At 43.8% G+C, this 12,241-nt stretch overlaps 1 protein-coding gene across 5 annotated transcripts in view; it reads right to left on the reverse strand.

Annotated features, from left to right (window-relative positions):
• The window catches only part of LOC144933099 (ARF GTPase-activating protein GIT2-like), a 72,966-nt gene that overhangs the window by 37,914 nt on the left and 22,811 nt on the right, over window positions 1–12,241 (reverse strand). For all 5 annotated transcript variants that reach the window (XM_078857627.1, XM_078857625.1, XM_078857624.1 and 2 more), the window contains exon 4: window positions 727–839. In XM_078857627.1, the coding sequence (XP_078713753.1) occupies window positions 727–839 (113 nt within the window). The remainder of the gene's footprint in view (window positions 1–726; window positions 840–12,241) is intronic.

Raw genomic sequence — 12,241 nt, forward strand, 5'->3', positions numbered from 1 at the left:
ACTAATTTGTACGGATGGCGAAGGATTCACGGCAATGGGTATGTGTATGTGTGTGTCTTTGCCATAATTGCTTTGGTTGCAGTCCAATAACACGGGCTGCACGGGTTGCATCCACGGCTGCTTAGACTAATAAATCACAGTGATGGTTGACATACAATTTGACGCTTCTTATTCAACCAACATAGAAATAATTGCTTGTGGCTTTCAAGGTGACCCACTGGTGGAAAAAAAGCCAAGCAAAAAAAACGTAAGCAAACGGCCTACCTCCCTTCTCCACTCCCGACATTTTCCAATAAGCGTGACTTTGTCAGCCGTATAATCAAGCATCTGCCAGTGTACTGTGCAATGACAACCGCATGATAACACCTTAACCACCTTAACGGCGGCAATGAAGACACGGAACATTAAATTGGCATACTCGATAGGCATTCATTAATGCAATTTAATGCTGCAATTACTTCAATAGTGATGGGAATCAATATCGGAATAAACCAAAATTAACAGTGAATACTGAGTACCGCATTAACTATCAGGGCAGAAAGTTTGTGTCTAATAGTGATAAAAACACCGAACGATCATGGTCATACATTCACGATGATAATGTTTACAGCAATAAATGAAAATTCATGACCCAGGGTGATTCAGGTGAGCGATGGCAGTGAGCACGCCTGTTGATGGCGGTCAGTGTGAGATTTGACGGACGGCAATGACATCGCTGGCACTCACTGGATCTTATCCTGAGGGTTGGGCTTGCGTCGGCCACTCTGTATCTGCACGGGGTCCAGCAGGGAGTGCTCCCAGATGGAGTTGGCGCCACTGGTCACAAGGGCCTGCACTGTCTGCACACACAGGGAGACAATGATCCTTCCATGAAGCCTTTCAAATACAGACGGTTCTGGCAAGTGCTGTTCGTGAGCACCTATTAAGGATGGCGTGGCACACAAGCGAGGAGGTGGTATGGACAGGACCACGCCCAGCCGCCCCATTGCTGATGTTGATTAAACACACACCAGATACTCATTTAAAGTGGAGTTCACCTGAGGGAGGCCCCACACTCTGGTTCAGATATCAAGAGCCACTGAAGATGGCTGTGGCTGGGAATTTAATTCCGGTTGCTGGCTGTTTATAGGGCAGAGTGGAAATGCACAGCAAACACTGTGCAGTGGTGCAGTAACTTCTCAGGAGGGCGGGCAGGTTTTCGACCATGCTCTCAATGGGGTCACTGCCATTATTGAGCATTGTCTCGTGGTCGGAAAGCCCACTGGCTAACGATGAATGCGCAGTCAATTAGATGTTATTGAGCTCTGATTGGCTTAACTTGCACGTTTGGGGAAGTGGCAAGTCACCTGTACAGCCTGCAGAATTACCACCTTGATAGTGGGATTTTGAAAGTGTGGAGAGAGAATTGACTCATCTCCCCAGCAGGTGATTGAACGCTTGCTAACCATTGGTTGATTTTGAATGCTTTTCAAATTCAAGCAGCTGATTGGCTGAATAAAACGCGTGCAAAGTTCTGATGGGGAGAAATTGTCGACAGCCAGGTGCATCGGCTTAGAGTGGAGCTGCTCTCCCATTGGCTCGGGGCTGTGTATAAAAGCAGACACAGGAGGCGGATGACATCACCACCGCTAAGCCAATCGACAGGCGGCACTACCGGCAGTCGTCACAACAGCAGGAATAGGGAATGAAGGCGAGCAAAGTCAACTCAACAGCCTGCCGGGGACTGCAAGGGATTATGCTGCGAGTGAAATCTATACTAATATAATAAGCTGTACACAATGGTCCTTGGGAGTAATCGGGACACCCCTGTGGCCGTCGGGACCCGAGTGAATACTGGCGTATGGCCAAGATCAAGTCCAGGGCATCGTAGGCGCATGGTGGAAGCAAAGGGCTGTCTATCGCTTGCAACACCCTATGCCAAGGAGTAACTTATTTTCCCATGGCAGGATGGAAAAACTAATTTTAAACTTAAGAGTTAAAATGAAGCATTTCCAACCAACCCAAGGTGGCAAAGTGGGAGGAGAACATGGCAAACCTGCTTGTGAGTTTCCTGCTACGTGCGAAAGCGCCATGACAAATGTCGTCAGGTCTGCTCCCCACTGCCCGACGACTGTGCCTTGGCCTGAACAACAGGAAGTTTAATTGCATACGCTACCAAAACTTGTGGAACGGAACCCTTTGTGGCTGGGGCTCAAAGATTGGACAACTGCTGGATGGTGTGGAGGCGTTGTCTCAAGCCGATTGCTGAGGTGGCATGAGGTGTTATCTGGTGGATTGTGGAGGTGGGTGTGAGTGCCTGTTGATAACACTGGTCAACACACTTTTTCTGGCATAATGTATTCCAATGGTTTTAAGATAATTTTGGGGTGCTGATTCCAAATCTGGCATCAGTTTTTGTCTATCACATCAGGTTTTTGAGATATCAAATATTGCATTTTCAATAAAAACTGCAGAAGAAAAATATTTAATAAATGTGGATATATACATAAAATGATATTATAAACACACTATCCTAAAAATACAGCACCATATTTTAACACTAAAGCAGTCACTGACTCGCAACAACTTGCAATCATAAGTAACAAAGTTAATTTTGGGTAAAATCAATGAAAATGAGGTATGCCGATAGCATAAAAATGAGATGTGATGGAGCAAATCTGAGATCAGATTTGGAACCAGCACCCTGAAATTAGTCTAAAACAGCTGCAAAAGTCCAGGCCAGAAATATTTTTTTTTGTTGACCAGTGTAATAATTGACATCTATGAAAGCCACGAGTTTCAGGACTTTTTTTTTGAGGATCCTGCATATTTTAGGCAGGTACAGATATTTTGCTGTGACGGTTTCACCTGAAGACGGAAGCGTGTGTTGCCTCCGAAACGTCGTGATTTTTATTGTTTTATTTTTATTAATTTTTATTTAATTTTTTACCTACGTGACTTTACCGAAAGAACTAAGAGTATATTTTAGGCACTTGCTGCTAGTAAGCGCCTACTCGTGCGTATGCATGCACAGGGATTGGCGTCCCACTGCTGAAATTAAGGAAAAAGCTCCTTTGGCACTACCAGCAGAAAAGTGCCATTTTTAAAGCACTCAGACTTGTCAATACCTGCCACCAAGAAAGATTTTGAACTTAAAAAAAATCGAGGCCACTGACATACAAATTGCTCTTCAAGTTTGTATTTAATGGCTCTGTCAATGGGTTTCAAATCACGTGTACCATCGATGCTTTTCACCTTAAAAGCAATCTGGCTAAATCGTCTTGCATTGTATTTGGAGGTGTAAGCCACAAAACTAGGTCGGTACCTCTTAATTATACTGTGGGGAGAATAAGATGGACCCGATTCTTGCATGTCTTGGATCATATTTGGCAATTTATTAATAAAAACAGATTGGAGTATACAGACGTATATTTGGGTGCAAACTATTTAATTCGCACTTAAACTTTGGTGTTATGAAACTAATGGGTTGGTACAGAATTGACTGGTGGTTATTGCAGTGCACGATGAACCGAATGACCTGCGCTCGATTCTCAGCCATGGAAATCATCTGCGCAAATAATATTGGAACTAAATCTGGGCCCCGTGACCCCCCCATATTGACCAGCATGGTGAAGTATGGTGTGACAACCCCCATAACCAACGCGGCTATAGAGGGGGGCCTTCATGGTTCTGTTACTTGACAAAGGGCTCTACATTACAAATTAATACGGTTCCCCCTCTCCACATGAATGCTAAAATGTATTTTATGATTTGAGACACGCTAACCAGCAGGATTTTTCAAAGTGCACAACTCTAGAGCAGATTTGTCTTAAGACCCATGCTGTTCGTTTATCAGATTATTGACATGTGCCATCTCTACATCGTGGGCCATCCATGTAATGGACAACACGAGTGCGGTACTGGAATATTATATGGGCGATAAAACATTGCGGCTATAATAAGCCAAGAATGTGTCCCGCGCGTGACGTCACTCCCCATTAGGCCCACCCCGCCATTAATATTCATGAGTGGGTGGATTTTTACACGAACGCAGTGAAAGGTCGAGCAGAATTAAATAATTTATTACTCAAAGTCACTTCAAATATTACGTTTATTTTCAGGAAGTGACGGTAAAAATAAATCTACGCAGCACACTGCTACATCCGTACGTGACGTCACTGCAAAAGAGCCCCCCCCCTCATTAATATTCATGCGCGCGTGGAAATTTACACGAACGCACAAGGTCGCGCACTCCACGTGCCGCACCCCTCCCCAATAACCATTAGCGGGTGACGTCACTCCAAATGGGGCAATCCCCCTCATTAATAATCATGAGCTGAACAATTTTCTATTGAATATTTCAGATTTACTGCACGATACACCCCGTCCTTGGACGCGCAAAAAAGCTCGTATGGATATAGAGGAATAGTTTATGTTCTTGGCCATAACTACCGGTACCCACAAGAAGAACTGATTGTCATATTTGGGGAAAATAGATGGCAGTGCCATAAATATTTTTTTTTACCTGTGGTAGAAATGCACAGCGGTAATACTTGTGCCTCGCTGCAAGAAATACGTGGGTTTAATTCCTGACTCCGGTGCTGTGTCGAGTTTGTATGTTCTCACCCATGTTCTGCATGGGTTTCGTTGGTTGACTGGTTTTGTCCCATAGCTAAAAATCACACTCATTGGTGTTGGTCAAACATCTCAATGCTGAAAATTGATCTGCAAATTACTCAATTGGCATATTACATAGCAGCATTGCCCCCTCCTCCCCGACTGAACTTGGCAGGACCCTCTTGAAAATGAGTTGATACTGAAGTTTTCCTGGATAAAAAAAAGTACGTCATTTAATGTTTTAAAAACCTGCTTTGCAAAGTCAACACACTGCTTCTAGTAGCCGCATGCATTTACTACGTAGAAAACAGCACTTTTATACTAGAGGACGCATTGCAGCAGCGCATTAACTTAAACTCACTACAAGCATCTCTTTGTTGCCTAATCGCACACTGCAGTGGCTATGCTATGTGCAAAGGTCATGCTTGATATTGGAATCCATAATTCAAATTGCAAGTGTTTACTTTATCTTCATAGCAAACGCAACGTTTGCATAGCGAAGTTCAGTCCTTCACAAGCATTGCACAGTGTATGCTGTTACTCTGCTTAAACTGACAACGTTAATGGCAGCGTATGCAAAACAAATGTTTTACTGATGTCGTGTAAAGGTGTAATGTAGCCTGGCAATTTCTTACGCATGCCACTGCTAGTAGAAGGGCCTTCACCAGATGGTATATGGGCCTAGTCTTTGGCCACACTGGTCAGACCTGTTGAACGGGATGGCAAGAATCAACTCTTTTCCCACTCAACGTGACCCCGTGGATCGATTGACGAACTGATCGACCCATTGTACTACTGGATGGACAAGTGGCTGGGATTTAAGAAATGTGCCCATTGCTTCAATTGCCACACGGGGGGGAGATTTGACACGGGCCTCTGGATTACAAGTCCTGTGTGCTAACCGGTACACCACGGCCATTATCCTTGTGTTAACACTCGAGCATTATTCTCCGTTTATTGTGTACCCAATGAGTATCATAAGCTATAACCAACTTTCTAATTATACAGCAGTGGATATGAGGTAGTGCTATTCGTAATGCTGTTGCCATCCAATATTGGTACAACATGCAGCTGTAAATCATCAAGTTCCTCATGGGGGACCTCAAAGTAATGGTAATGCACAGATTAGGCAATAACCAGGTTATTTAATGGCTCCAGGACACCTGTGAAAATTTAATTTCGCATCGTGGGTGTTGCTAAATAATATTTTCAATAATCAAATAAGCCACCTGTATTTAATGCAGTGTTGCTTTAAAACACAGGCGAAAAAGTATCTTAAGACCTGGAGAATTCGGTGCGATGCAGTGCTTGGGATCGGCTTATCCTGCCCCCATCAGTGGTTCCAATTAAGGCCCCAAAACTGCTAAGGCCACCTCTGAATGTATAACTCATGGGGGCATGGCAGCTTGAGACCCACACAAACAAATGTGGCTCTGGAGAGGAGATTCAATCTGGTCTTAAATGTGCTTGACATTTCACACGCCGATACCCACGTCTCGCTCATCTACACGTTCGCCCATCGCCCGAGTTCCCCATCTGTCAGCTTTTATGGGGAAACTTCACATCGAACATTACAACAAACGGCTTTGGGCAAGCATCTCGGGAACCTCCTCCCCCCCCCCCCCCCAAGTAAACCTCCACACCAAAACGCAGAACTGTATGGAACAGATCAACACATGGCTCCTGCGAATAAGCCATGTGAATGTCAACACTGTTACGAGTGTTTTCATGAAGCCTTCTCCCACCTGGTTACATATTTCACAAGCTTAGCTGGTATTATTTGGCATATTTGGGGGGAGGGGGGCACAGATCCGTTAAAATTTACCACATCTCAGTGCTGTTCTCAGTGGGTGGAGGAGCAATGGGTGGGAACAAAAATTGCAAGAAGACATCTGCCCCAATGCACTGTGTACTCTCCCACCATCATGCCGTTAGTTATGCGGGAGGGAGCTGCTGGCAAAAGAATGGGTCCACATTGTTGTGACACACTGCTGTGTAAACAGGTGCCACGGCTGAAGCTAGAAAAAGTCTGAAAGATGGTTTAAAATCGTGAGAGAAGGGGCAAGCCAAAAAGGAATATCGGGGAAAAGAAAATGCATAGAAAATTTGAAAGATCACGGTAGAGTGGAGTCAACATGGTTAGACAAGTTGCTGGAACATTTGCCTCAAGGCTTTTGAAACGAAGTGCCCTTTGCCAACGAGTGCTCCAGCAGGTTCCATACTCAAACCGATTAATTATCACGGTTGGCTTCATACGATGCGAAAGAAATATATCAACATGAATACATAGTTCGCGGTAGACGGTAAAGAAGCAGCCCTTTGAGTGCTCATGTACACGTGGCTGGTGATTGAAGGGCCTCCACTAAAGAAAGCTATAGAAGGTATTTGGCCTACTCTTCCATTCTGGCCAGACATCCTGGAAGATTTGGAAGTATTTTCACTTTACTCCACCAAACATGGCCTGCCATCAACTGACTTTGCAGTACCCATTTATATTGCTGGGTGGACAGAAGTGGGGGATAGGGAAACTTGTACCATTGTTTCAACTGCCAAGCCAGCTGACGGAAAGTGACCTCTAACTTGCAAGTCTAGTGTGCTCACTCATACACCACAGCAGCATCCCATCATCCTCATACCTGTGTGGTTATATTAATGAGATGGGCACTAGGCATGCAACAATGCATCAGGTTACTGATTGAAATACTCTAACATTGATGATTACTTCAAATAATTTGTTGGCCAATAAAGTGGGGAATGTTGTACAAATGAGACATACACATGACATTGTAAATAATGCTACAAAGAAGGTATTCTAAAAATCAGTGGTTCTTAACCTTTACTGCAGCATTGCACCCCTTTGGTTCTCAAACGTTAAAGTTTAATACGCAAATAGGTTTGATGAAAGAAGTAGTTGTACTTATTTGCCGGCGCCCAATTTGTGTTTCGGTGATTTACCTTCAAAAACAATCTGGCATGTCTTGTACCCCCAGAAAGAGCATTTAGCACCCCAGGTTAAGAACTACTGCCTTTAAATTAAGCATGACTTTGAATTGGGATATTTTATCCAATCACTGGGAGGTTGATAGAGGGTAATAGTTACATGCCTACTGACCTAATCAAATATGTTAAACTAGGGGTTCACAAACAAATTGCACACGAACGACGCATTCACGCAACGACCCGATGATCCGTTTTGAAGTTTTAAAATGAAACATCTTTGAATTGTATTATGTTTTGAATTAGATAATGTTATTTCGTCATTAAAAGCTTATCATTTTACATCTGGAAGACTTAATTGAAAACGACATTTCGTGTGAATTTTCTCTCGTCGTTAAGTAGATGGCCTTGCTGGGGGTTCGGTTTGATACGGGCTTTCACCTGTTTGGGAGTGCGGGATCGAGATAAGGCGACAGAGCTGGCCGTGCGAGAAGACCGCCGTCTGCAGATCGATTCCAACGTAATCGAACTTCTGTCCCTGCGCCTCCGTCGTTCATGCAGGGGGCGCGTAGGTTAGCAGCGCCCCCTGCATGAAAACGACGGAAAGTGCAGCGTTCATCACAGATAGATAAAGTTTTGCGCTTATATAAGAGTATACTACAACATTTTTCATAAAAAATGGTATGTGAAGTTATTTTCATTACCTCTTACCAAATTCCACATTTAAGCCCACTGTTGTTGGTATACTGCTTAATCATCCCTCTTAGTTTCACATTTGTCCAGTTTGTTTTGTCGAACGTTTCTGGTATTTAGTGTTGTCTCATTCGCTGTCTGCATAAGTGTGCACAATACCCTTTTGTGGCATCTAAAAGGGTCGCGTTATAAACAAAGATTCACATGTTAACAATGCCGGTAGACGCCAAATGTATTATTTTGCACAATGGTAGAAGCAGGCACAAGACTTCTCTAAGTTTCTAGATTTGAAGCTTTCGTGACTGCAAGTATTCATATTCTTAGGTTTTTTCTCTCTAAGTTTAGCAAATGCAGAGTGTTGTTTTAACAAATGCACCTGTCCATTTCATAAAAAATTAGGGCATATGATAGTTAAACTACAAAACCGGCACACAGTTTAACATGTAGGCTTTCGTGACCAATATTATTCAAAGGTTTATGGGTTAGATGGCGTAAGTAAAAATGTCGTAACCCTCCACCACCTGACACAGCCAATAAGGTCTGTAAGGTAAACAACGTGCTAATTAGTTACTACTTCAGCCCCACCGGTGTGTTGGGAAATCGTCCGATTCTGGATGTAATTACCGGCAAACCATCGTACTCAAATTGTAAATTTAGTGGATTTAAACCAACATACCGGTGGGCTGAAGTAGAAATTAATTGGTGCGTTGTTTGTGACAAACCTAAACTTGCTATGTCGGGTAGTGGAGGGTTACGACACATTTACACTTGCGCGATCTAACCCAAAAACCTTACAATGAACACAGCAGATAGAGGCACAAGACAAAATCAAGCAGGCAATATTCCACACTTCAGAAAATATGTTGGCAACGTTACGTAAGAACAAAGCCTAAAACAAATGTAAGCTGAACATAAATAAATAAAGTAACTTTTACGATGGCAGGTCGTGTATGTTTAAACCGCATAATGGCCTTCATTGTAGGGATGGCTGCTCGCGTTTTTGTTCCGAGGGAGATGACTGCGCAGTCAGGAATGCCATAGAGCTGGGGCCACGGGGGCGCCAACAAATGCGCTCTCAAACAGCCAAGGTCACACACACGCGGGACGCATGACTTCCCCGGGGCCAGCCCTTCGCCTAATCCTAGCAACGGTGCAATGCGGCACCCGCAACAGCCGGAGCCGGCTCCCAAATCGCAACGTGGGGTAATTCCCGCGCTGGATTCACAGGCGTTAACAAAGCTGGCGATCGTCGTCGCAAAGCGTTCCCGACGCCTCTGACCGCGCACCTACGTTCTGGCTTGCCCGTGACCTCCGAAGCGCTTTGGAAAAAATGAGCTCATGGTTTGGCATTTGTTTCCAGGATCACGCACACATTTTGGAATGATACCTTTTGTACAACTGTAGCAGGGTATGCATCATCGCTATGGGGTGACGTGACATGGCTTTTGAAAATAAGGGTAAAGTAATGTGTAAACTAAGCGTAGCTTTTACAAGTGCAAAAAAACACATGCCATTTAGTGTTTCTGACTTTTTTCTAATGGCTCATCACTGTCAGAACATCTCTGAAATGTCATGTAGCTACTTATGAAATCCGCTTAATAGACCTCTATTCACACTCGGGTCCACCTATTTAATAATCTCTGGATAAGGCGTTAATTTTGGCAGGTCCGTCAAACTTATTTATGTCTGAGCTACAAAATGGCAATTTAAACAATTCATATGATGTGTATGCAGCCAGCGGTGGTTAAAGTTAGACCAACTCAATGGATTCCTCATGGGTAGCAGTCTGGATTCGAACCCAGGATCCCATATGGCCACCTCACAATTTGGTCTAATGCTCAATTCAAATAAGTTCTAGAATTGTAGGTGGTAGGTACATTTTTAACGAACTATTCAGTTTGCTTTTCCTAGTAAAATAAAAATACACAACTATATAGCTCTTATTCTTGGATCTTTCGGTAAAGTCACGTAGAAGGGAAATAATAAAAATAAAACATATATAGCTCTTCAGAAGCAACCTGGCCACAAATGAAAGCCCAACGAAATGGCTTGTGGACATTAAATAGCAGCCAAACAATCTAAGTACATGTGGAGGGAAAAACCATAGCACCTGGAGAAAAATCCATGCGACCACAGGGACAACGTGCAAACTACAAAAATACAAGTGCCAGGGTCGGGTTGAACCCGGAACCTCCTCCATACCAGGCGAGATGGTTAACATCTCACCACAGCAGTGCCATGTGCAACATAAGACCACTGCCCAAGTGTGTTATATTTGTAGAAATTTTCTGCGTTCAGAAAAAAATAACTTGCCATGTTTGCAAAAATATATAGTACATCAGAACCCAATGGCTGATGGCACTGAGTGACGAAATGCGATGGAAAAATCACCCAAAACAAACATTCTGATCTTAAGCTTTGGTCCCACATGTTTGACTGGACAGGAACAGTGGAGAGCAGCAGCAGCAACAACAACACGATGGATTTCGCGTGCCGAAATGTATTCGGTGTTCACACAAGCAGTGGCCTCTCGTTCATCACACTGTCTTCGGCTGCTGTTTAAATGTATTGATGCTGGCTGCCAGTGATCGATGGCTGCCGACTTTCGGTTGCATCTTAGTCACGTGGTTACCCGCTTGCCTCACTCATCCTATCGCTGTGGCAGCTGCTGTGTTGATGTGGGTGCCATCCACACAAGTGAGTGATCCATATTCGCAGTGGTAACCGCTGTGACAATACCCTACAAGGAGGCCCCATTTCGACACCATAGATGCATAAACTAAATTCCTAAAAGATGAATAACTTCTCATTTGGCATAAGCCAGCGACTAATTTTTTTTTACCCTTGGTGTTCATTTTCACATTCTGGTTTTAATCAAGTCGAACACAAATTGAAGCGTCTGTGCGCCAGCACATCGTCCCAACGTTTCGTAACGGCAAAAACTTATTAAGTGCTGGAAAAACGATCTCTTATTAGCCGCCCCAATCTATAAATCAAATTACAGTGATGTGCTTAATTAGTCCGGGGCATGTTTGCAGGCGCCAAAGCTCGAGTGTCAACCACAGCTTCACAGCGAGAGAAGTACCCGCTTCCTAGGGGCGTCAAAAAAATAAAAAGCAAAACACTAAATCCATGAACCCGACAACAGCCAGAAGGTAAACACGGAGAAGATCTCAGTGATGGATTACCAGTGATTCTTTGGCTGATAGGAGTCGATGCAGAAGCATAGAATGTAGTGGAGAGCTTGGGACAGATTTTCACGATGTAATGAGCAAGAGGGAGCATTTGTAAGAATTGGTAGATTTCACTTTTCACTGACAGTTTTGACATGGATTAGAGCCACGACCACCAATAAAGACAATGGGACAAAAGCTGCATTGTGCACAAAGACGCAGAGGAGAGATGCACGCTTTGGAATTACACCGAGACATAAAATGGAATGCATGGATTGGGGAGCAAACACGAATCAAACGCATCATGTTGACAAGTAAGAAAAGTAAATGGGCTCTGGGCTGGACAGTGCCCGAGACTGGTGATGAAATGTTTAGCCAAAGTAGAAAGACCACCGGAAGAGTACCACCACTGCGGAGATGGAACGATGGCGACCAGTGCCTTGTGCAGGAGTGAGATCAACGCTGGCAGCAAGATACCGAGGGATGGCGATGAAAAGGGGCGACCATTATCCAGCAGTGGATGGATAATGGCTGGTGCTATTTTTACGTGGTGAAAACGCTTGCATCAGAATTTATATTTTAACTTCCACACAATACATTGTCAAAATGCACGGTGTCCTAGAACATGATACATCATATATGTATATTGTTTTAACTATTACACAACCAGTTCCGGTATCATTGACATGAGTGACAATCCACAGAAGGCCACACAATGACCTTAAGAATGCACTTGCATCACACATTTTACTTCTACTCTCAAACACAACTTTCTGGGTCCACAGTGCTTTTATTGGTCAAGTGTTTCAGGATCCATCTAAAATATGGAGAGTAATGTAGCA

The sequence above is a fragment of the Lampetra fluviatilis genome, chromosome 6 (genome assembly GCF_964198595.1).
Source record: "Lampetra fluviatilis chromosome 6, kcLamFluv1.1, whole genome shotgun sequence".
In the NCBI taxonomy this organism is placed as follows: domain Eukaryota; kingdom Metazoa; phylum Chordata; class Hyperoartia; order Petromyzontiformes; family Petromyzontidae; genus Lampetra; species Lampetra fluviatilis.